General features: G+C 39.5%; 1 protein-coding gene and 1 pseudogene across 1 annotated transcript; both read right to left on the reverse strand.

The window, feature by feature from the left end:
• On the reverse strand, positions 1 to 3,659 carry LOC134744851 (succinate dehydrogenase [ubiquinone] iron-sulfur subunit, mitochondrial-like; annotated as a pseudogene).
• LOC134744836 (tyrosine-protein phosphatase non-receptor type 21) lies at positions 1 to 26,601 on the reverse strand. The gene is made up of 11 exons (XM_063678754.1): positions 25,704 to 26,601; positions 22,591 to 22,757; positions 21,856 to 22,057; positions 13,966 to 14,111; positions 11,975 to 13,424; positions 10,689 to 10,913; positions 10,010 to 10,099; positions 9,056 to 9,139; positions 7,859 to 8,009; positions 6,215 to 6,378; positions 1 to 4,734 (listed from the first exon to the last, which is right to left on the reverse strand). Exons 1-11 carry the CDS (start codon positions 26,331 to 26,333, stop codon positions 4,606 to 4,608), a joined length of 3,438 nt encoding a protein of 1,145 aa, XP_063534824.1. The 5' UTR covers positions 26,334 to 26,601; the 3' UTR covers positions 1 to 4,605.
• Between the last annotated feature and the right edge of the window lie 90 nt (positions 26,602 to 26,691).

Genomic DNA, 26,691 nt, shown 5'->3' on the forward strand with positions numbered 1-26,691 from the left:
TACAAAAAAAATCTTTAATAATATAAATATCAATTATTTCACAAAGAAATACAAATACTCAATAAGTCAGTAAAAGTTATTGCATTAGATATCATTGGTTTGACCGATGGAAAATAAAATGCATATAAAACTTGAGATTAACAAGTTTGTGCAAAACATATCGTTACTTAGACTTAATATGGAGTTGCCTTTCGACTAGATATAATACAATCATAAGTTTTACTGAATGAACACAGGCATAAAACATGTAAAAATGTTTAGGGAATTACACTTACATATTTTTAGAGCGTTTAAAATTTCATGTTAAAAATATCAATTTTGCAGAAGATTCTTAAGGGTTGTACAAATATACAGTGTGGAAAGAATGAATAGACCCTGGATGGAAAGTGCCCTAAAACCTTAAGTGAGCTCATTTTGCTCAAAGGCAACATTATTTTATTTTTAAAAAGAAACAAAACTGCATTAAAAGATTTTTTAAAATTAGCTTGTTTCACCCGGGAATCGAACCGACAAAAAAATAAAATAAATAAACACTCGCTATTTTATTCTACTATTCATATACTTCATAACATTTCTCCAATAAACATTAGGCCTTACACTCGTCTGTCGTACAAAATATCCATAAAATCGAATATTTAGTATTCAAGAATATTTTTAGACAAAATTGAAAAAAAAAAAAAAAAAAAAAACTAGTTTTGTTTATTTTCAAAAATAAAATAATGTGTCCTTTAAGCAAAATGAGCTAACTTAAGGTTTTGAGGTACTTTCCCTCCAGGGCCCATTCATTCTTTCCACACTGTATACTTATGTAAGGTGCATGGGGTAGCTTTAATTATTTTGAAAATGGGTAATATACTAAACCAGAAACATTTGTTACTATAGCAACACTTACGCTACTGCAACGCTTATAAGCATAGTTAATACTGAACGTTGCTACAATGGAAAGTGCTTCTTAGTAGATATTAGCCACTTGCAAAACTATCCCACTTTCAAACTCACTCCAATGCACATTATCTCTTGAAATCTCGGGTGTTTGTAGTTCACTCCTTAACCCTTTTCCAGGCATAGTACGATTTATCGACCACATACGTGTCAATAGAATTTCAACTTCAGTTCAGCATTCCTTTTTAAGATTCAAACGAGATTGGATCAGAGCTGGATTAATTGGAATATATTAGAATTTTTTGGGTAAATCTTGTAGATTGGTGCGACCTGGAAACGGGTTAATGAAAAGTCTTTTATTGCCCGTGGGTGGTAAGTAGTAAGTACCTAACATATTCATAAATCCACTGATGGACAAAAATTCCTATATTAAATATGAGTTTTTTTTATCAGGTATTTTTACTATTAGCGCCGTTTAAATTTTTCTCGACCAAACCGTTATAAAATTGTGACTTGTATACAACAGTTTATTAAATTACTAACAAATTGTAGCCAAAAATTTATAAAAAATATTAATAAGTTTATAAAATTCAATTAAAAATTAACTAACTACGAAGGCACACGAGAATAACTTCAGATCCCTATTATAATCTCCGAGTTAAGGCACACGATTTCTTAAAATACGTCTTAAGAAAAATATGTTAGAGCTTATTATACAACGCATTAGTCAATTTGATCTGCTAAGAACTAAAACAAAAAAAAAATTGAGCTTTATGTATTTGTAACTTATTTCAAAAACCCTTGACTAGTTTTTCGACAAACATGTGATCTTAACTAATTCAGTTTTGCTAATAAGTTACATATAATACAATGCAGGCCAGAGCACACCGACACGTGCGCTAGCGCTAAAATCTTGGAGCCGTACACGCACACGTGACGCAAGCAGTGTGCCACTTCTCATAAGCTTCCATATATTACAACGCGCACGTCTGCGGTGTGCACTGGCTTTACAAATTAGGCTGTGCCTATTCAATGTTCATCATTATCATTAATTAGAAAATTTTGTTGTTAAAGTTAACGATTAGAAGTACTATGATAAACTTATATGCCCACTGACATATCTACTAATTATGAATATTTTTTTGAGCAGATCAAATTAGAAATTATTGTGACACTATCACATAATAATGACACGATTATTGGCTTTGCTTCTAAATATTGACAGGTCACTCGTGTGATGTTTTATGAAACGAGCTGAAAGCGAGTTTCATAAACCCACACTCGTATTTTAATGCCTTTCATTATGTAGCAGTCACATAAATTATTGTTACTCATTATTATATCGATAGTGTCAAACTATAAAGGCACAATATAAAAACTCGCTTAATTTAAATAACAATACAATACTGCATGCGTCTCATACAATAGTAAAACAGTTCATACAACGCCGTAGGGCTATAAAATTATCAATCAAATATGCACAACAATTCATTTCATTATACTTTACAATCTCGTTTTGAATATAAAATATTTATAAATACAATGTTCTGAAAACATTTTCAATCATAGGGCGCTTACATAAACAGCATGCGATATTATTTTCTGGTTATATAGGGTAGTTTTTGTATAAAAACAACTGAATATCAATATCATTAGGCGTTTCCTTTATAAAGATTTTTTTTGTCTGCCAAAACTGCGACAAAATATTTTCGTTACAAATTCATACATATTATTTGTTCCTGAGTCATGGGTGTTTTCTATGTATACAAGTATGTATTTATCTATATAAGTATGTACATATATCGTCGTCTAGCTCCCATAGTACAGTCAGGTTCATAATTATGTATACATTTTTTCACTTTATGGCAATGGATTAGGGTGAAGAAATGTATACATATTTATGAACTCGACTGTACAAGCTTTGTTTAGTTTGGGGCTAGGTTGATCTGTGTAAGATGTCCCCTGATATTTATTTTTTACATCTGAGGGGTCATAGTTATAGAAACCTTTTAATATGTCCTTTTAATACCTTTGTTTACAACAACAACAACAAATGCATTTTAATATAATCAAGCGCTTAACTAATAAAAATATTGATTCACTTGCTTTTACACCCACCTCCGCCAGCAGATGGACCACAAGAAGACGCCGATTTTATACCCACATTGGCAAACGCCAAAGGATCCAATTCCGGCTCCGGTTTTTTCTCCACTTTCGATATTAACCGCTTCAAACTTGAAATCTGTCGAGCTGGATGCAAGCCTTTCGGGCAAACCAACATGCAGACCATTATAGTGTGACACCTGAACGCTTTAAAGTCATCTCTGACGTCCCACAGCCTCCGATCTGTATCTGCGTCCCTCGAGTCTATCACCCATCGGTAAGTATGCAACAATGAAGCAGGTCCTAGGAATCTGCGGCCGTTCCACCAGTAGCTGGGGCACGATGTCGAGCAGCAAGCACATAGAATGCACTCGTACAAACCAACTAACTTACTGTTGTCCTAGATACTTTGTGCATACTGCGTTCTGCCCATGGGTAGGGGGTCTGGATGCACAAGATAGGGCCTGATACTATTTATATTGACGAAAAAAGTGTGTCATATCGACCACTAAGTGTTTCTGGACGTACATGTGTGGTAGCGGCAGTATAGTGATCACTTTATCTTTTGGTATCTCCGTTATGCACGCCAGGCAGTTGACACCCTGGAGGTTGATGCCGCAGGAGCCGCAAATGCCTTCACGACATGATCTTCTGAAAGTAACCGTCGGATCCATTTCCTTTACCTTGTCCCTTTTTAAACTTCATTGTCAAAAAACCCAGGAAATCTAGTTTTTCTTTATTAATTAAAATTCTCTCGTTCCTTTTTTATTCAAGGTTGTATAAATATGCTCGTTTTGACCTACCAGGCAGTTGTTGGTTTTTCACATACAACTAAACATTTAGTTCCTCTATTGGTAAAAAAATTTCGTCTTGGTTCAGACAACTTGCCGACAGGTCCATAATTTCTGCGGCTGCCAAAACGCGTCATGACCGCGGTGTGAATGAGTCGCAACCGTGGTCTGAATAAGTCGAATCGTGGTGTTAATCAGTCGGACCGTGGTCTAAATACCTCGGAACTGTGGTCTAAATACCTCGGAACTGGGGCTAAATACCTAGGAACTGTGGTCTAATTACTTCGGAACTGTGGTCTAAATACCTCGGAACTGTGGTCTAAATACCTCGTAACTGTGGTCTAAATACCTCGGAACTGTGGTCTAAATACCTCGGAACTGTGGTCTAAATACCTCGGAACTGTGGTCTAAATACCTCGCGACCGTGATCCAAATACCTTGGGACAGCGATTTTATCCTTTTGAACACCTAAAAGCGTCGTAACTAGTCAATCCCTCAGCGCCGTCGTACGCTATCAAAGTCACCTTTACACTTTCAAGTAAGGTAGACATTAGTCGGACCATAGTCTAAATGAGCCAGGATAGTGGCACAGAATAAGTAATAGTATTATCATATAGAACGGCCGCGCCCCGCCCCGCCCTGACTCGAAGTACCTCGCCCCGCGACAGCAGATTGACGGGCATTCGCCGGCCGCTCAGTACTGTTTTTAAGCAACTTACTCACACAATGACGCATGCCGCATGTACGTGCCGTTCACACATAGAAACGCGATTTTTGATGTATAGCGTGTCCGCCCTGTGATAGTGGTCTAAATACCTCGAGGTAGGTTTTAAATGAGTCGCGATTGCTTGAGATAGTGTAGGAGCAGTTGGTGCAGAAACTTGTATTGTTGCACGTTGCTGATGAGATTGGCTCGTTGCTGGTGTAACAGGCCTATGGTGCGAGGGATGTCAAGCTCCTGAAATATATTTTTTGGCATAAGCATAAGTATATATGACGCCGGTAGCCTAGTCGTAAGAGCGTGCGACTTTCAATTCGGAGGTCGCGGGTTTTAACCCCGGTTCGTACCAATCTACCAATGAGTTTTTCGAAACTTATGTACGAAATATCATTCTAAATAAGACTACTTCTTTATTCATAAGATCATCGATTATACAGGGTGGCTAAAAAATAAGTGCATTCCCGTTGTCAGGGAGGTTTTGGGATTATACTGAGCAAGTTTTACTAAGTGACTAACCACGAAATCACGAAAAAAAAAATACCCTCATAGAAAATGGACTAGCCAAAATGTATGAAACAGCCAAATTTTTTTTCGCGATTTCGCGATTGGTCCCATAGTAAAAGTTGCTCAGTATAATCCCAAAACCTCCCTGGCAACGGGAATGCACTTAGTTTTTAGCCACCGTGTCGTGTATATCATTAGAATACACTTACATAAGCATTTATACTCTACTGATATTTACTAGCCGCTTTTCGGTGAAGGAAAACATTGCGAGGAAACCGTACTAATCCCAATAACGTCTAGTTTACCTTACTCTCTGGGTTGGAAGGTCAGATGGCAGTCGCTTTCGTAAAAACTGCCTACGACAATTCTCGGGCTTAGGACCCTAGCTCATGAGCCGGGGCAAAAGTCGGGAAACGCGAGGAAGTTGATGATGATAAGCGTAAGTACATATAAAAAATGATGTGACATCGGTTAGGCAAGTTAAATTCTTCCAATAAAGGGATTCTGTAAGAGTGGAGGAGTGGAGAGGGGCCATTTTGTGTGAAATATTTATTCTGCGGTTGAGGTGCGTCGCTTAGGGGGTCATCCATTAATTACATCACACGTTTAGGGGGACGAAGGGGGTCAAGAAAATGTGACATGTTGCTGTAAGTCGCAAATTTTGCGATTGTGACGTCACTTTAACATCATCAGGAATCGAAAATTTATTATAATTATTTTATTCGCTGTATAGTTTAATAAAGTTTTTGGAACGATAATAATTTTTATTCGTTTAATTTTCTTTCGTAATCAGTTTTGGGTTATAAAATTGCTAATATTTGTTTTGACAAAAATATAATAAAATAAAACTATGAAAACGGATTATATCGCGCATATTGAATTTATAATACATCCCGGGTGTGGGTATTTTTGCACTTTGTAATTTTACCTCAGTCACCCGTTGACCACGAACGCTGTAAAGGGTTCGAAACGTCGGGATGTATTATAAATTCAATATACGCGATATAATCCGTTTTCATAGTTTTATTTCACGAGTAACTATCGCGGTAACCGAAGAAAATATTAAAAATATAATACTTAATTTGATTTGCCGATTTCGTTGAAAAAATGTGACGTCACACGGTCACACCAGGGGGGAGGTTTTGCCAAGTGTGACAAGGAGGGGGGAGGGGGGGGGATTAAGCTGTGACGTAATGAATGGACGACCCCTTACCTGGTTGCAGTCGACAATGTGCAGCAGTAATGCGGCGGCCGTGGCGAGCCCGGCGCGCGCCGCCCCGCCCGCGCAGCTCGCCAGCAGCGGCGCGTTGTGCCCGCCCAGCGCGTCCGCTTCCGTCTCGCACGCTAGGCGGAGCCCGTTTAGTTCCGCTAGAAATTCTAAAAAAAAAATTTTGGACGCCAATGAACGATATATGCGCATCGTAGGTACTAAAAACCGATTGATCGGCAATATACCACAGAGCGACAGACCTACATGCATAAAGTTCAATTTCAGTTTTGACACTTCGGTGACGTGGCGTTGAAAAGGTTAAGAGCCCGTTAACGATTTTGGAGCAAAGATTATAAAATTGATAGATTTAGGGTCGGTTGCACCAACTATTTGTGATCGTTAAAGAGTTCGCTAAATTTCATTGTATGGAAAATTTCATAGTAAACCGCCGCGGCGCGCCGGTTGACGTTGATCAGTCTGTCAAGTGCGAATGGTGCAACTGGCACTAAGTCGTTGAAATTATACACGTTTTGTTACGTAATATCTAAATAAAAAGAATTGGTTTCTATTAGCACGTCTTCTCATCTTGCCTTTTAATAATGAGGTCGCGAGCGTGCGTCACCGGTAATATATAAAGAGAAGGGGCAGTTTTTAAAAATTCATGAAAAAATTATGGTGGTTAATTATACAAAATGATGTATAAGATCCGGTTTCAGCACATTTTGTAGATTGTTTAAGTATCATAATTACGTTGAAATTGAGTCGATTCTCAGAGAAATTGTCACTTGTTTTAAAGTAATTTCTGGAAAAAATTGATTTCGTCTAACTTTCATTTACACTACTTCAAAGTCGTAATAATAAAAATGTAGTCCGTAAAAGGTCGAGTACGGGATATGTGTAATACGAAATTATTATTTTTAGCCGCCCAAACTTTACGAAATTTACAAATAAGAGCGACAAAATTATTATAATTATTTTATGCGCGTTTACCTAAACGTCCATCAGAAAAAAAAACATTACTAATTTAGTGAGTCTGTTTTAAAAAAATTGATCTGTAAAACGGCAAGATGAGAAGACGTGCTAATAAAAACCGGTACTTGTTATTTCTATAACGTATCAAAAGGTGTACAATTTAAACGACTAAATCTATCAATTTTACATTTTTGCGACTAAAATCGATAACGGGCTCTTAAGTGAAGTTCGGCCAAGATATTTGTGACCTTTTAATCGCCATAGACCGATATACAGGATCGCTAAAAAATAAGGGAGGTCCACGTGTATAAAACATACAAAAACACATCTCGCCGCGATCTGATAAATAAGAGAAAACTTCGTGTAACTTCGTACCGCGCGCGACACGAGCACGCTCGTTGATAAATTATATGCCTCCTGCCTCGCACAGCTAAACTGTGGAATGAACTGTCGCCTGCGGTATTTCCGGACCGATATGACCTTCAAACCTTCAAGAAAAGAGCGTATTCCCATCTTAAAGGCCGGCAACGCACTTACAACCCCTCTGGTGTTGCGGGTGTCCATGGGCGGCGGTAATCGCTTACCATCAGGTGATCCGTCTGCTCGTTTGCCTCCTATTTCATAACAAAAAAAAATATGACGGTCAAAAGAGTAATACGGTTAAAACGTAGTTACCAAGGAATGGCTGAACTAGTTCCGGTGCCGGTTCGTTCCACAGCCGATAGTGCACGTGCCACACCGTCCTCGAGCGGCCGCCGCAGCGCACGCGCAGCTGAACCGACCCACCCCAAGAAGCGCGAGATTCACGCATCGATGTTACTTGGAACTGGAAACAAAGAACAATAAGGCCCTTCGCTCACGGAGCTACTCAAAAATAACTAGTTACAAACGTAAATTACTAACGAGTTGCTTGAGCGTCACCGCCCATACATTCTCATTGAGGTTCGCACACGACGCGACTAGTCACAAACCGGTTAGTAACGCGTCAGCAACTGATCGTGCGTGACGCGTCGTGCCGGTCTCCGCGCTACTGGTCACCAGAGTTTTCTGTGATTTTGGAAAAAATGAGCGAGCAAACCTTTTTGTGCAGCAAACGCAAGCAAACCGTGTCTGTCTGTCCGTCTGTCTGTCTGTCCGTCTGTCTGTCCGTCTGTCCGTTCTGTCCATCTGTCTGTCTGTCTCTCCGTCCGTCTGTCTGTCTGTCTGTCTGTCCGTCTCGTGTGCTTTTGTGAGCAGAAATAAACAGAACTGACTGAAACCTTGGAACTTGAGTAGCGTCGTGTGCGAGGTACGGTTTCTAAATGGTTTGTAATTGTAATTACTAATTAGTTCCGACATTTTTGAGTAGCTCCGTGAGCGAAGGGCCTAATACATAGGTATTTACATTTTCTTTAAGGATCATATTGACATAAAACCGTCAATGAAATAAAACATGTCAAGCTTAAAACAATTAAATATAAAATAGTATAGTAACATACAATTATATAAAAAAAACAGTAGGCAAAATACCAGTATAAAAACCGGCCAAGTGCGTGTCGGACTCGCGCACCGAGGGTTCCGTACTTTTTAGTATTTGTTGTTATAGCGGCAACAGAAAAACATCATCTGTGAAAATTTCAACTGTCTAGCTATAACGGTTCATGAGATACAGCCTGGTGATAGACGGACAGACGGATAGACAGACAGCGGAGTCTTAGTAATAGGGTCCCGTTTTTACCCTTTGGTACGGAACCCTAAAAAACCGTTGAAGCGTTCGCAAAATTTTATTGTATGGGAAGTTTCATAGATTTCTGCTGTTTGACGTTGATCAGTATGTTAACAGTGGTTGGTGCAACTGGCTTGGCCCTAAGGAACCCTAAAAAAAAGACTTACCTTGCCAATGTCAGCAGTACAGTCTTCAGGCGGTAAATAATGTGGTCGCTCGGCTCCCACACGAGCCAATAGTATACTGCCAACCTGAACACATTATACAATTTAAGTATTATTCGAAAAAGCTAATTATTTAAGTATATTATAAGTAGGTGAAAACACTGATTTAAACTTTCACAATTTTTACTCATTATTATTCATAACGACGGGACTTAATCGCGTAAAATAAGTTTTAAATTTACCTCCGACGTTTCGAGGACAACGGAGGAGGTCTTCCCCGAGACCACGGGGACAACGCCGTCCTCGAAACGTCGGAGGTAAATTTAAAACTTATTTTACGCGATTAAGTCCCGTCGTTGTGAATAATAATTATAAGTAGGTATATTGCAGGCACGTATGCTGGACCTTAAAGTATAACCAAAGCGCCTAGCCTTTAAAAGATTACACTCGAGATATTGGGATTGGGTGACCTAAGATACTGGCAATGGCACACTATATGTACGAAAATTATGATACCAGAAAAAAGAGCAATGATTAGTTAATTTTCCTCATTGTATCATTGAAATAGACTGGCCACGCTAACTTTGCACAAACTAGACAGTAAGAATGAATACATATTGGGAATAATAAGCTCTATAATTGAGTTAATTGACGTAGCACTTGGCATGAAAACTTAGCGTGGTTTGAATCTATACATGGTGGCTAAAAAATAGGTGCAATCCCTTTGCCAGGGAGGTTTTGGGATTATACTGAGCAACTTTTACTATGGGACCAAACACGAAATCGCGAAAAAAAATATGGCTGTTTCATACATTTTGACTGGTCCGTTTTCTATGGGAGGGTAAATTTTTTTTTCGCGATTTCGTGGTTGGTCCCATAGTAAAAGTTGCTCAGTATAATCCCAAAACCTCCCTGGCAACAGGAATGCACTTATTTTTTAGCCACCCTGTATATTACCTGCCACGCGCATTCCCACAGCATGGCGGCGGGCACGTTATGATCCACCTTCGCCACCACGTAGAAGCGCTGCGTACTGCCTACGGTCATCTGTAATAAGAAAACCAGTTTCATCTGAAAATATTAAAATAAAGACATTTTATGGCAGTGCAGGAAAGAAAGAGATACAATATCATCTGATAGGGATTGGACTTTTTGGAGAAATCATAAAAATACTACTCAATATTATTATGTAACGTCGTCCACAACGTGTCCCGCTCCGCAGAAAACCAGCGCCGTTGACCACGCTAGTCGTGCCAGCTGCATGGAGACCATTTCGGCTTCACATCTCTATTTCTACTGTTTGGTTTATCTTTGTCTTGTATTTGATATGTATGTGTTGTATTTATGTGTTGTCTGAATAAATGATTTCTATTCTATTCTAAAAATATGCGAATCTGTAGCTTTTTAATTAATTTCGCTTCTGACAGTGTTCTTCTCATATGATTTTTTCGCCAAAGACCCTAATCTGTTAAACAAAAGCCTTTGTTCCTTTTATGCGTGCGCGTGCCCATTGTTGGTGAGCGCGTGACCATTGTGTATCAGCGAGTGCCATGCGCGAAGATGCAAACTATAGCAAAGCTGTTCGGACTTGTCCTAGAGATCTTTTATAAGTATTGGCGAATATCCTAATACTCACCGTGATATGTGACGCGTTCATATACCCATGCGGATTCGCTGGCGTAGGATGCAACTTCACCCTATTGTCTTCATAGGGTAAATCGTCCGCGCTCAGTCCGTTGAGGGCGGCGTGTTGAGGTAGCAAAGCTGTCCGGACGGAGCCGCCCGTGGCTCGGCCTTTGGGGATCTGCTCGAACGCGAACGAGAGCTGGTCGTCGGACATCTTGCGTTCTAGGAGTTGACACTGGGAAAAAAGGTTTTACATACTTTAGTCGTTGAAATTATACACGTTTTGTTACGTAATATCTAAATAACAAGTATTGGTTTCTATTAGCACGTCTTCTGATCTTGCCTTTTAATAATGAGGTCGCGAGCGTGCGTCACCGGTAATATATGAAAAGAAGGGGCAGTTTTTAAAAAATCATCAAAAAATTATGGTGGTAAATTATACAAATTGATGTATAAGAATAGTTTCAGCAAATGTTGGAGATTGTTTAAGTATCAAAAATACGTTGAAATTAAGTCGACTTTCAGAGAAATTGTCACTTGTTTTAAAGTAATTTCTGGAGAAGATTGATTTCGTCTAACTTTCATTTACACTACTTCAAAGTCATAATAATAAAAATGTAGTCTGATAAACGTTAAGTACAGGATATGTGTAATACAAAATTACCATGTTTAGCCGTCCAAACTTTACGAAATTTATAAATAAGAGCGACAAAATCAGTGCTTTACGCGCGTTTACCTAAACGTCCATCAGAAAAGCAAACATTACTAATTTAGTGAGTCTGTTTTCAACAAATTGATCTGATAAAAGGTAAGATAAGAAGACGTGCTAATAGAAACCAGTACTTGTCATTTCAATTAGGTAACATAAGGTGTATAATTTCACCGACTAAATCTATCAATTTTAAATTTTTGCGACTAAAATCGACACCGGTCTCTTAACGGTTTACTGGTTTTTTTACCAATTTGCTTTATCTATATATGTACACCATATTAAATATAATGTAAACAAAAACCATGTGGCTCAATATTTCGGCAAATGAATTATATTTTTTTGTATCCTTCTCACCTTTGGTCGAAAGAAGTCACATGATTTTTATTTGATTGTTTTGTCATATCTGAATGGAATATACTATAATACTAAGGATTTTAAACATAATTTCTATATAACACGGTAAACAAAATAGGAAATTATTAAATATTTAACTAATGTGTATTTAATTTAAAGTACTATCGTTTTGGTACTTTTTAAGATCTAAAGACGGTATCCATAAGAATTACTTAAAGCTAAATATTTACCATAGTTTCTTTGGTAATACTGGGCGGTAGCGGCTGAAACTTGGGCAGGCCTGTCGACCAGCGATGCTTGTTCGCCGGTTGGGGCTGCGGCTTCGCTCTATCTCTCCCCAGGGTCGCACTTTTCACTTCCTTCCTCCCCATAAACACACCCCATCGTCTCCGCTTCTTCTCTTTACTCACGTTACTATTACTACTCACATTCATAGTAACACTGCTTTTCGTTGAGTCTAACTCCACGCTAGTGCTATATGTCGAATTCATGACGGAACTCGACAAAGCTGAGTCGTTTACGCGTATATCAGGCACGCTTATGCTTGTTACGTTATCGTTCGTTTTACTTATCGTATTGTTATTCGAAACGCGGTGAGTTGAGAGACTTTGATATGGAGTTTCATCGTAATTATTATCGTCTTTTAGAGATATTTTATCGATGGATAAAGCTACTGTTTCGAATTCGTCTTTGTTTATAGACCTATTAGATATGTTCAAGTCTTTTGGTACGCTAGATTCGCGAACACCTTTTATTATTTGTGCGTTTACGTAGTGACTATCAGGTTCGACTTTTATTTGATAAGGCACGTTTAGTAAAGGTTTTGAATGATTCCCATATTTGTTAATAGTTGGATGACTGCCATTTCTCTCGTTTATTCTATTTATTTCATCGGTAGTTGTAAGACTTTGCGCTCGATCTCGCATAGTGACTTTATCATGCCACGGTAAAGGTACGTTTTCATAAATAGGTTCATGAGTATCGCTTAATTTTCCCGAAGCTATCTGCTGTTGTGGCAACACTATATGCCTTTGATAATTAAGTCTATGCATCGGCATAGAATACATAATATTCCCTCTCTCATCGTATACCTTCTGTATGTTATCGGAAATATGCTGATCGATCATGTGATGCGGATTGTGATTTAGCACTGAATTTAGATTATTATAAGTCCCATGTGGCATAGCATTAGGTCGATAATTGACCACAGGATTAGGTATATAACCTAGTCTGTTCAAAGCAGTTCTGGTTGAGACTAAGTCAGGACTAGATCCAGATACATGAGAGTTGATATAACCCCTATGGTAGTTTAGCGCTTGGCTGGCAACGGCTAAATCTGGTGTTGAGTTTGAAGCTAAACCATTTGAAGGGTAAGGTGGTGGTGGTTTGTAGACATTGACATAATGCATTGGTTTGACGTCAGGATGGACAGCTATCTGATAGTTATTCATGTATTTAAGGCCGTATAGGTAGTCATCAGTAGCGGCCGCCTGGTTTATCGTATGTCTAGTGACGTCGGGATAGTGTATGCGGTGTATGTCGGGATGCGAGCCATAGGCGAGAGGTTTGGCGACGGCGTGGTTTTGGTAGCGTAGTTGTGCTTCGGCGCGTTGTTGTTGGTATTTCTGTTGGACGGCGGTTTCGTAGTCGGGCGCGGGACGGTACTGTGGTAGTTGGACTCTGAAATAACACATTTTCAAGTAAAACCTATAAAAATGAAGATACTTACGGCAGGAAATCAAACACACAATTTATTTGCAGGTCATAGTCAATTAATAGTCTTGTTCCTGATTTGATCGTTAATAATAGTTTGATAGATAATAAATAAGGTATGCTTTCAAATAATTTAATTTAAGAATGGAAGACATCCTGCAGAAAGGCCGCTATACTACCTACCATGAATTAACGTACAATCACGTCACGATGGGTTTATATATGTTTGTTCTTTGCAACCACGGATGTATATAATACACAATTCATTGAAAATAAGGGGCAGTTTTCAAACCAAACGGAAACCTGGTAAACTGATGGTGTCCATTTTATGTTGAAAACTTTATTTTATGGTTAAAGAAGGTTAGCTCTAGACAGGAGGTGGAGTGTGCTCGATGTGACAGCCTGAGGCTGGATTCCAAACGTGAACTAGCTTCTCTGGAGTCTAGTTCATATTGCCTCTAGAGTCAAGTAGAGCTTTCAAAGAAACATGTTTCTAAGAGACAAGTACCTGGCGCGAGGTGGAAGTGCGTCTCTCAGCTCGAGACAGGAGGTAGAATGCGCTCGGTGTGACAGGCTCAGACTGGACTCTAGACGTGAACTGCTGGCTTCCCTGGAGTCTAGTTCTTCGCGGCTGTCTGAGAGACCAATCTCCTGCTGGAAGAAGAAACGGTCTGTTAGGAATATAAGTTTATTTTGGTAACGAGTTCAATCTAGGTTCAGTTCAGGCTTAGTAATTACCAAAGTAGATGGCCGATTTTAGAGGGGGTGTCGACATTAGGGTATGTTACCCTCCATAAAATCAAATGTCAAGGTAGGTATGGAGATATTTAGCTACCCTAAGATAAAATGGTAATTCATAAATTCTATTTGTTGTTTCTCTTGATTACATATATAAACCTAACCTTATACAACATAAACCTTACATATAAACATGATATGTTTACACGTTTATACAGGTATAAAATGCATAACGGCAAGAGATAAATACGAGTCAAGCGTAAGGTGGCCGAGATAAAATAACAAGTGATAAAAATAGTGCGATGGTAAAAAACCTCTATAGCGAAAATCAAACTCGCACTTGTCTATTGATTGATACATTGTTTGAAAGCGATCGCCCGGTTTTGCTGTATATGAAATGTCATTATCTCCTTCAACTGCCAATCTTACTGTAAAAACGATGATGAATGTTACATGTGTAGAATGTATGTGTTTTTTTTTCATTGTCACTGTCAAGATGGCCGCCTCGTGAGACTTCACCTGGCACCAAAACAATCGCGATTGTCTATTAAAAATAGTGTAGTTATTTTTTTAGCTATATCATAACTTTATTTCAGTTAAGTGTAACATAGTAGAATAGTATTATTATTTTTGTTACCTATTTATGACATTTACCACTTTCAGTGCCAAGCACGGCAAGCACCTCATAGGCAGATCGGATTCTTGGTATTAAAAAAGTAAAATTTTATTGACCTAGTTTAAATCTCTGTTAGTAAACTATACCTGTCAAGTTATGATTTTTTTCTTGTACTTTGTACTTCTGTCAAACCTCGACCTAACCCTATGCAGTTTAAATGGGACATAAAGTTGACTGATGTATCCAAGAAAACGAACGGAAAGCATTACTCACCACCGTACATAACTGCTACAGAATGCACCGTACATGCAAATTTTACGGCAAAATTCAAATGAAATGTTAGAACGGATGGTTTATTTATTTGTAGTCACCCAGATCTTAAAATGACAGTCCGATTGCCCTAATTTGTCCACTTGAGCTGTAATTTTAACACAAACTTAGTACAAAACAGGGTAATAAATTGGAGCTCTCGTTAGCCCTGGATAACCTGAGTTGATTCGGATAGGAGGAACGAACCATAACTCTTCTCCCTTAGAGATGGCTAGAGGATGCCGTAAGCCCTTAAGGAATTACATATACTAGAGAAAATTCGACCCATGCCGCCGTGACCCAGGTCACAAGGCGGACACGCTATACATCAAAAATCACTTGCGTTTCTATGTGTGAACGGCACGTCTGTACACGCGGCATGAGTCATAGTGTGAGTATGTTGCTTAAAAATAGTACTGAGCGGCCGGCAAACGGCCGTCAATCTGCTGTCGCGGGGCGAGGTCATTCGAGTCGGGGCGGGGCGGTGCGTGGCCGTTCTGTATGATAATACTATTACATGTTGTGTGCCCAGGTGGCCGAGCGGTTTAGGTATCTGCTGCGATAGCAGAGGACGCTGGTTCTTTCCAGCCTTGGAGGCCTTAGTCACTTTTTCTTTTGTATATGACATTTATTTTATTTATTTCTATTTCAAAATAAGATAATTTTCATTACTTCCTAGGTTTTTCAGCAAAAACGACACCTGACAAAGATGGCTTCCATGCGATTTCACCCGGCAGGCCTGTCATGACATTTACATTTTATAATTCCACCAGTCTGTAAGCAAAATGTGTCCTTGTTTGCTTGTACTTCTGTCAATTTGCGACCTACCGAACAATGTCCAAAAGGCTCCTGAATTTGACTAAAAAAGGATGACAAATACGATTTATTAAAACACCTGTGCAGTACTTCTTCTTCTTCTTCCCGCTAGACCTGTTCCCATTTACTTGGGGTCGGCCTTCCATGTCCTCAATTTCCATCTAGCGCGGTCTTGCGCTACGTCCTTATTTAAATGAGCTTCTTTTAGGTCTTTTTCAACCGTCGTCCACCAGGTGGTAGGTGGTCTGCCTGAGCCGCGTTTAGTGGTTGGCAGTTTTAGGGCCAGTTTCACCATATGGTCTTCTGAACGCCTTTGGACATGACCATACCATCTTAAGCGTTTCTCCTTGACCTTTTCGATAATCGGGGCGATCTTGAAGCTTCCTCTGACATACTGATTTCGGATTCTATCCAGTAGCGTAACACCCGCTGACCAGCGTAGCATACGCATTTCTGTGGTGTGCAGCTTGTCTAGATGGTGCTTATTGGTTGCCCAACATTCAGATCCATACAGAACAGCCGGTCTTATAGCGGTCTTATACAGATGCCCTTTCACTTTGAGCGGCATCTTTTTGTCGCACATCACGCCTGTGAGTTGACGCCACTTCATCCATCCAGTAGTAGTTCTGTGCGTAACGTCCTTGTCAATTTTGCCGTCATTACTGCACACAGATCCTAGATATTTAAATTGCGTTACCGTAGGTACAATCGTGTCCCCTATCATAATCTTGATACTTTCGGGATTAGTGACATCATCGAAAATGCAGGACATGTGTTCCGTCTTCTTTCTGCTAATCCTAAGGCCATTGGTTTCCAGTGCCTCTACCCAGGAGTCCAAACTCCGCTGGAGTTCTTCCACGCCATCCGAGATTAGAACAACATCATCGGCGTAAAGAATGTTCCAGGGCAGAGGCTTTTGACATTTTTTCGTGAGATGATCCATGACGGTATTGAACATTAAGGGGCTTAGAGTGGAACCTTGATGTACCCCTACGCTGAATTGAAACTTTTCCCCTTTGCCAGCTGGGCTTAAGACTTGAGTAGTAATGTCCTTATACATATCTTGTATAAGATATATGTAAAACTCTGGTACTAATTGCTGTCTTAGTGCTTCCCAAATGAGATCGCGTGGAACATGATCGAACGCCTTCTCCAAATCTATAAAAACCATATGAAGGTGTGCAGTACTAATGAAGAATTTACAACAAAATTCGGTTACGAGTATTTCCCAAGTTTTTAAACAATTAAGACACCTGTCAAACTGTCAAAGATGGCTTCCGTGCGATTTCACCCGGCAGGCCGGCACCATACCGATCGCGATTGTCTAATCGGTTCGCTCGGAAGCGCGGAACTAACTGTTGCTTCCTCTATATGGATAAACGATAGGGTTGTCACGTCTGTCATGGTTAATTAATTTTCCGATTCCATTTAAAAACCTGTAATAAGTTGAAGGAAACGTGCTCAACTCTCCGAAAATTAACAATCTGGTTGAAACTGTGTGTACCCCTAAGTGTAAATTTAATTCGAGAGCGTGACGTGACGTTCGAGTTTGCGTAGTGTAATTTTTTAAGGGATTATGAGTTTCCAAAACCTCCCGCTTGGAGCGCTGTTCAAAATCCTATACAAAAATAGACATAACGCAAACGCGAACGCTCGTACGCTATCGAATGAAATTTACGCTAGGGGTTCTGAGTTCTTGGACGCTCCGCCACTGCTCTGCATCCAGTCTGCATGTGACTCAATAAGGCCTATAATTCCTGTAATATTCCTATTATTATTATTATTCCTATAATCTTTCTATTATTATCATTCCTATAATATTCTGATCTCATCTATGTTTTACTTTGAACTTAGATTTAAAATATTCTGTCACTGCTTTTCCCGCAGGCTAAGCTTATTTTGTCTGCCACGAGTGCCACGTCTTTTTTAGTTTTTTTTCGATCAATATTAAATTTATATGTTTTTAAGATAAAGGAGAGAAAACGTGACATAATTAGCCGTAGAAGTGTAACGTTTAAAATAACACTTTCATGCTCTGAGCTGTGTCAGGCGTGACACACTCCGCGATTTCGTCGCGCCGCTACAAGTACATGCTGTTCTTGTAGCGGCGCGACACTGTTCGCGCATGCGCCACCTAGCGGTCATATCTGTCTGAATAGACGCGTTTTGTTACAGAGTGAGTCTTCTGTACCTAGTACTATTGTTTATTATGTGGCTGTGCTAATAAACTCGCTGCAGACTTATCTTGGTCCGTCTCTACCTATATAAGTTTACAAAAAAATTAGAAACTGTCTACAGAACACTGATTTAAACTTTCACGAATTTTACTCATTACTATTTACAACGACGGGACTTGATCGCGTAAAATAAGTATTAAACCCACCTCCGACGTTTCGAGGACGGCGTTGTCCCCGTGGTCTCGGAGGTGGGTTTAATACTTATTTTACGCGATTAAGTCCCGTCGTTGTAAATAATAACTGTCTACAGATTCAATAAAGTAACTATACCTAAACAAAACAATTGACAACCCTAACGGTCTGCGCACAGCTATGCGAGGTACGTGCGCGGGCGCACTGATAGCATCTTGCGCCGTTAAGCACGACACACACACATCGTATCGAGACGAATCGCAATATAAAATTGACCCTTTATAAAAATGTTATGTAAAACAAATTTTAATGTTACTGCACCTAAACAAAACGACTGTCAAAAATCAACATATAAAAATTATTAGTACTTGGTGGTTTAAATAGGTGCACTAATACGTTATATGTGAATCGTACTTAAGAAGAACTTATGAATCCACTATTGCTCAGTATTTATATGCGGGTGTTGGTATTTTAATGGTTTTATTAGATATACGTATTACGATTACGATTAAATACGTTATATGTGAATCGTACTTAAGAAGAACTTATGAATCCACTATTGCTCAGTATTTATATGCGGGTGTTGGTATTTTAATGGTTTTATTAGATATACGTATTACGATTACGATTAAATACGTTATATGTGAATCGTACTTAAGAAGAACTTATGAATCGATCCACTATTGCTAAGTATTTATATGCGGGTGTTGGTATTTTAATGGTTTTATTAGATACACGTGGAATTTTATGCATTTTATCTCACAATCGACTGCTTTGTAGTCTTCTAAGCGTAAGTAAGTACATACTTACTGTACGATTTACAAATACGAGTACTCGAGTAGTCACGGTAATGCGTACATTTAAATAGAAATTGTATATAATTAAACACATTTTTTTTTAATACTATGTCGGTGGCAAACAAGCATACGGCCCGCCTGATGTTAAGCAGTCTCCGTAGCCTATGTACGCCTGCAACTCCAGAGGAGTTACATGCGCGCATTATAGTCCATATGACAATTCATTTTTATATGGAGTTACTATCTCAAGTTTCAAATTAATAAAAAGCTTGTAAAAACATTACTTATACTTAAACTATTCATCGGGCTACAAATTAATTGGTCAGTGAATGGAACCCTTATGGAAACTACTTTCTTTGCATTGCACGCTAATAGGATAGTCACAATAAAAGTATTTGTCAGTGTTTTAACTTCATATCAAATAAAATTAATACACTAAATAAACAACTATGAAAACAGTTAAATAAATAACTATGAAAACAGGTCCGTTTGTATAAAAAATTCCATGGAAATAGAGCCGGTTTCGTTAGGTTACTCTTGAGTGTATGAGACACCTTCCAACATTATTTGTATGTAGTAGTGTTTTCGAAGCGGAAGGCATAACCCACGCAACATCAGCGCGGGATTTTGGTGCACTTATTTAATTTTGTGTTGGCATCATTACAGGAGGAGTTAGTCAGTACTTAAAGTATTATTTTCATATTTACCAGTTGCTCGTCGGTGAAGGAAAACATTGTTCAAGAACAGGACTAATCCCAATAAGGCCTAGTTTCTCCTCTGGGTTGGAAAGTAAGATGGCATTCGCTTTCGTAAAAACCAGTGCCTGATAGGAAGTAATTATAAGATAAACACGGGTTCCTTTAAGAATGCACACGAAAGCGCTAATATGAGGAGTAGGAACTGAAAAACTCGAGTCTAGATACTAGTAGTACCCACTTATAGAAGGATTCTCATCGAAAATGAGATAAAATACTGCAAAATAACAGTATTGTGGGATAATTGTCCACGCTTGAACAAACGATCACGCGTCGCACATAACCGCCTCCATAACTGAGTTATGCATTTAATATTTGCGAAAGAGGTCATGGTAGCGTCGCCGTAGCCGACGGCACGATATAAAGAAGTAGTGTGTTTTAGATATTTACTTGTATAAACCGAGTGAAGGCTCAACGCAGTCTAAAATTTTTAGTTTTTGGCCATATGCCAAGTTACTTTCTAGCCTATTGAAGGCCGCTAAGGTCGTTAATTAACTGTATCAGACAATTTTAGCCCAATACGATATCGGATGCCTCAAAAAAAAAAACTTTAGAACAGGAGTCTTAAAACTGCGGCCCGCGAGGCGCGAACACTTTCAGTATGGCGTCTGGAAAGAAAACGAAAGCCGAAGGCTTCACATTTTTCATAGGAAAACAATAGGGTATTTGACAACATTAAAAATATATAACGAATTGCTGTCATCCTGAAAGATAATAAACTAATAAAGTATATTTCACTATATTTGAATGTAAATTATGTTTAGTTTTTGGAAAATAAACGAAAGAAAATTTAACATTTTTTGAAATTTCATCAGGGACGTGAACGCTCTGTGATTGGTCAACGCTCGGATGACGTCACAGGCGGGTAAACTTTCTTGATTGCCTTGAGTGTTTTAACAGTTTTATTTGTATTTAGTTAATTTTAGTTATTGTTCCACAGTTTTCTGATATAATCCGATTTATCCGTATATCTAGTAGCACAATATTCATAAGAATCTCAAAATGGAGCCGAAATATGTGAAAGCTGATAGCGGCAACCTACCAGACATAGACGCACTTTTCTTTAAAGATAATCCGGATTACTATGCTGCGGAACTTAGAAATGTAAAAACAGCTGTGTGAGTATACGTAGAAATTGTTTATTTACGAACATTTCGATTTCGATGATACGAATACGACGAAAATATATATATAGAATATACGATGACGAGAATAGTATCTCCATACTGCACTTTAGTTTGAAAGAAAAAGTATGCTACTAACTACCTACTAATGCTGAAAGAGCTATGTTATGAGGTTATGTAGTAATACATTAAATACCTAAATACAACAAAATCCGCTGCTTTAACTACCATATTTATTTACAGTTAAATATTACTTACATCGAAGTGGTCTTCACACATAAAAACATTTGTATGCGCTAAAATGCTCTTTGGGTCTCTTCGCGCTAGTTTTAACCACATTTTTCTTTTTTTGGGATTCGTTAGAACGGAAACAAACAATTTATCTGGATTTTTTATAGTCGTACTTGAACATTGCGGCACTATACACCATTTATATACCATTTGACAGTGAAATAATCAATTCAATGCACATAAACCATAAGATTTACTAAGGTCAATTGACTGAGTTTACTCGCGTGTGACGTCACACGTGTCACGTGATTAGCCCCTTTGCAAAAACAGCGTTTAAGGCGCGTTCAAAATAAATAAACTTTAACATTGTTTTTTTATATTTAATACAGGAAATTTCACGGAAATATCAATGTAGTGTAATTATTAAGTCATAAACAATCAATTAAAACCATTTTCAAAAATTAGTCACATAGCCTATTCTACTTGAATTATACCTATTTATCTAAAAATTTGTGCTGCAACACACAACTCCTCCACACATATTTGCCGGCCTCTGGACTGGGCAGTGGGAACGAGGCGGACTCGTTCGCCCGCTGGCATTTGATCCTGAACGTTTGCTAACTGCTTGGGGTTTATATCTTACCTGGAAGTTAGTAGTGGTGTCATGCGGCGCGTTCAACGCCTGCTGATGCCTCATATGAAACGTGTGCTGCAGCACACAGCTCCTCCACACATATTTCCCGGCCTCTGGACTGGGCAGTAGGAACGAGGCGGACTCGTTCGCCCGCTGGCATTCGATGCTGAACGTTCGCTTGCGGTTTATCACTATTGTGATGTCTGACCATCTGTAACAAAAGGATTGGCATCACTGGCAGTTCTAAGTGTCTAAGTTTTTATTTGTTTATTTATTTACCATAAGTTATATTGAACTTGGGATTGTTTTGCTTGGTTTAGTTAGCCTTGTGTATTCATCATGCGGCGCGGCGACTTCATGCTAAAAGAACGTCGGGCTACGTAAGTGGCGCGCTGTGCGCGATCTAATGCCCTCATGCCAGAAAAGTCGAACGTAGCCCGACGTACCTGGCGCGCGATCTAATGCTGGGCGCTTTCGGCGCCCTCACACAGCTCACACCAAAAGAGTCGGGCGCAGGCGGAATATCGATACCTCGGCATGAGTACAGCCGGGGCAGTTAACAACTTTCAGAACAGCCCTCGTACCGTACGTGGCGCGTTGCGCGCGATCCAATGCCGGACCTCATCGGCGTCCTCATGCCAAAAGAGTCGGGCATGACCCGACGTACCTGGCGCGCCATCTAATGCCGGGCGCCTTCTCGGTGCGCAGGCCGACGTACGTGGCGCGTTCGGCCTTCGGCGTTACCTGTAGAAATGCGGCGTGTCGCTATGCTCGCTCAGCACTCGGATGCCGGTGAGCGAGACGGCGATAGTGACCTCCTCGCTCGTGCCGGCGTCCTTCGCCGAGAACAGCTCCTGGCCGTAACCTCGCAGTTGTTGGCATGTTGTGATGAAGCCTTCTTCTGCTTGAGCCTGTCGAAAAATGACTGATACAGTATGTTTCTACATATACCGGGAGGATTTATAGTTCAAGCGAAAAAAGAAAAGTAACAGGAAAAATATGATTTAGCAATTTTAGCATCATAGATTAACATGTCTAAAATAGGTATGAGTAATTTAATTACCAAGCCCACATAGATAACGCATGCCAACTACGCGGGTCTTATCAAGGTATTCCATTGAATATAGCAGTCAGCTGTTATCTACTGTTTAGGTTTTTGCTAGGTATTACACATTTTTACGCCCCCCATAAGCGACAGTTTTTCAAATCGAATTTAAACTGTTGTGAGACATACTAACATTGAATAATTTCACATGTCGCGCGAGTGACTAAAACAAGTGAGTCTAAACCGTTAAATTATTTAATGTTAGTTTTTTTTACGTTTTTTTAGTTTCTGTTAGTATGTATGTTAGTTAGTTAGTGTGGGTCAAATCTTGGAAGCTAATTTTGTCCCACTTCCCGATTTCCGATTGAGCTTATTTTGCATACAGATGTAGTGCATAATTGTTTTCCATCGTATTTTCTCGGAAACGTTCGTATTTGTCATGCTACTTCAGTCAACCTCAGTACTTTTTGTACCGAGACTGACTGAAATAGCAAGACACGTTCGTGCATACTGTTTGCTAAAATTGTCTTGATGAGTATTAGTTGCCTGTGGAAAGAAAAGTACAAAGTAGAGCAATAAAAGCTTGTACCAAAAAAAAATTGCCAAAAACTTAGCAAGCTAGGAAAAGTGTCCCACATTTTTGGTCTGTCAAGGTGGTTATCAATATCATCATACAAAGTGTAACGTCCACTGTCACCGTGAGGGGGCTTGCTCAGTAAAACACAAGGTTTAGTTCCGTCCACGTACGACACGTCCACCGTCTGTCTGATCTACCCACAGAATGGTCATGACAGCTGGCGGCTCGCCGTGCACATTTATTTATGTATACATTATACAAAGTCTATACCAAACACTAAAATTTAATGTTAATGGAGTGAAAAGAAAATTAATAGTATATTAAATTAATTAAATTGTCATTTATTTCAGGCCTAATACACCCTAGGTACCAGTTTTATATCTAACGACAACTTTCACAACATAATAATTAATAAAAGTGAATAAGACTTGCTAAAATTGGAGTAAAAGTGGGTTCATAATAGAAAATATGAATATTAATTTTATCACACTTCAACATTGCAATTACAAGAACCTATAATTACCACCATTCCCTATATGTATCACACCACTAAAAAAGAGAAAATCCATTCTAATTGTGTCAAGTACTTAATGAGAATCTTCATATCGTAAAAAACTAAACAATGCATATCACAATGACACATGACCAAGTTAACTAGACCCTTTGCCTGTATGAAGTTCTATACAAGTAGGGTTATAGGTATTTTGGTTGAGTTATTAATAACAATAAATTAAGGAGATAAGGTGAGCTAATAGCAGCACATGTTAGCAATGATGGGATAAAATGCAAAACAGATAAAGTTCATTCCCTGAATAGTTGTTTGTTATTGTTTGAACAGGAAATTGCCATAGTTTATAGTTGATAAGTACTTACCTTAAGAGCTTGTTCCCACTATGTCGGATGTCGGGACGATTTTTAATCGGGTGTCGTAGTGGCAGAACATTTTATATGAAGCTATTCACACACGAACAACAACAATTTTGTGTCGGATCCGACATAAAATATTGTGTGTTTTGTCAGTGTGAACAGAGGCGCTGACACCCGATTAAAAGTCATCCCGACATCCGACATAGTGGGAATGAGCTATACGATGCCCGATGCCCGGCAAGCGGAAACATGGTCGCCCTAAATCTACTTGGTGTCGTTCTGTGGAGCAAGAGCTGGGCCCAAACCAAAGCTGCCCAAGATCGAAGTCAATGGAAGAACAAGATTCGAGCCCTACACCCCAGCAGGGGGGACCAGGAAATGAAGAAGAAGATATCTATGTACTATTCCGGGCCTAGGGTGGGAAGATATTAGGGGCGGCAGTCTATTTGGTGGGTGCTGAGAAAGGGGCGGTTAGTAGTTATTACCAGGGACCGGACAACCCTTTCCGCGATAAAACCCTTTCAATGGGCGACACTTAAACACGGCTAACACATTGAAAGACTTTCCCTTTTGAACTGCAAGCCCATTCATACCCTTACCTTTGGCTAACTCTTACCGAAAAGCTAACCAAAAATAAGGCTAGCTCTTAATAAGGGTTACCCTTATCTTTAAGCGCTTTTTATAAAGGTTTGCTGCTTTGCGTGAAAGAGACAGGATTAGTTATCTACGGTAGTGTATGAAAAGGAAAGAAAATACGTGCCTAGTCAAAGAACGCCGCCGTCGCCGCCGACGATCGCTCGGATTCGAAGTAATGTGTGCTTTATGAACAAGGTAGACGACTTAAATTAGCACGCTTATATGCTAAAAGGGAAGCCCTTTATAAGGCTAACCCTTATAAGCAATATGCAAGGTGTTGGTGAGCGGATGATAAGGGTTTTGTAAGGGTATTTGGGCTACCGATTACTCAAATGTGGTAGCTTTATATAAGGGTTTTTAAAAGCAAAACAAAGGGTTTCGTCTGGCAAAGGGTATGGTGAGTTAAGCCTTATGCAATACCCTTATAAAACCCCGATAAGGGAAAGCGGGCCGGTCCCTGGTTATTACAGGGCCTGGGGCCTAGGGCGGCAAATACTGCAAATCCACCACTGAGTTAACCATCAATTCATTGACTAAGGTACCATAAGGTAAAATTACAATCATCCTCTATAGATCCAAAATGGATCTAGTGTAAAAAGTTTTTCTTCTTAGATCCAAATTTTATGTTGACAGGTAGAATTTTATGTTCACAGTGTTCCGTTTTTTCCTTTTGAGGTACCCTAAAAGCAAAAACTTGTTAAGTATGTATAAAAATTACATAAATGTACTAACCTGGGACATATTATGCAATGCCATATGATGCTGTATGACTGCTGCAGTCAGCCATTCCAACTTCCCCGTCTCCGCCAATGTACTTGCATCAATCAACTGCCCGTTATCCAGCATCTGCTTCGGAAACGTCAGCAAGTTCTTCAAGTACTCTACCGTATGCCGCTCCCGGTCATGATTACCATATTCTGCTTGTCGACTGTACGAAGCTAACACAACTGCTTGCTGACAATCACAGATTATCCGTCCTTCCACTAAATCATTCTTTAGCTGCAGGAAATAGTGGTTGCGAGTGACTTCATCTGTTATTAAACTCGTACCCGATATCACATAGTACATCACACGCAAGTACAGTTGGTGGGAAGACGCGTATTTGTCCAACTGACGCTTTAACGGACGTTCCAACTGCACCCATCGCGGCTGCTGCTGCCTGTTCACGTAACGGAGCCCGAAGAACTCCGGCTGGTTGATCGCCTGCCGCTGGCACACGTTGTCCAGACATTCCTGTCCCGTAGAATCAACCGAGAGCGTGCAATCCGCTACACCTCCATCTAACAACTCTACACTGATCACGAACAGACTTTTCGATGCTACGTTGTACTGCCGCGTCTTCTTCAACAGTTTAAAAGGCATCGTTAGCCTCTGATTAGCAGTAGCATCACATAGAAAACAAACGTAAACCGCAACCGTATGATACGTTTACCGCATAAGAATACGGCCTTACGCGTTCGTTACGCGCACGTTTCCATCGCATTTCTAATAAGAATAGCGCGTTACATATACTTTACGGCGGACGGACGTAGACCCGGTGACGCTGTATACGCGGAAAGTAATAAAATTTGCCAAGTAAACACTACGCGAAATATAAAATTCACAACATTGCGGCCATCGAAATCTGACAAATGACAGCTACGTAGGCATGGGCGTGTTGCAATAAAAAACCATCGATACTAATGTCGGTTATAGAATCATCGATTATCGATATCTTGTC

Source organism: Cydia strobilella, chromosome 10 (assembly GCF_947568885.1).
Source record: "Cydia strobilella chromosome 10, ilCydStro3.1, whole genome shotgun sequence".
In the NCBI taxonomy this organism is placed as follows: domain Eukaryota; kingdom Metazoa; phylum Arthropoda; class Insecta; order Lepidoptera; family Tortricidae; genus Cydia; species Cydia strobilella.

What these genes read in the sequence shown, in the direction of transcription:
- LOC134744836 (XM_063678754.1), bottom strand. Translation starts at nt 26,333, where the DNA reads ATGCCTTTTAAACTGTTGAAGAAGACGCGGCAGTACAACGTAGCATCG. An exon ending in GACACGCCGCATTTCTACAG is followed by an intron (nt 22,058 to 22,590) that starts GTAACGCCGAAG and finishes CTTTTGTTACAG; the next exon opens with ATGGTCAGACATCACAATAG. An exon ending in ACATTGTCGACTGCAACCAG is followed by an intron (nt 4,735 to 6,214) that starts GTAAGGGGTCGT and finishes AATATATTTCAG; the next exon opens with GAGCTTGACATCCCTCGCAC.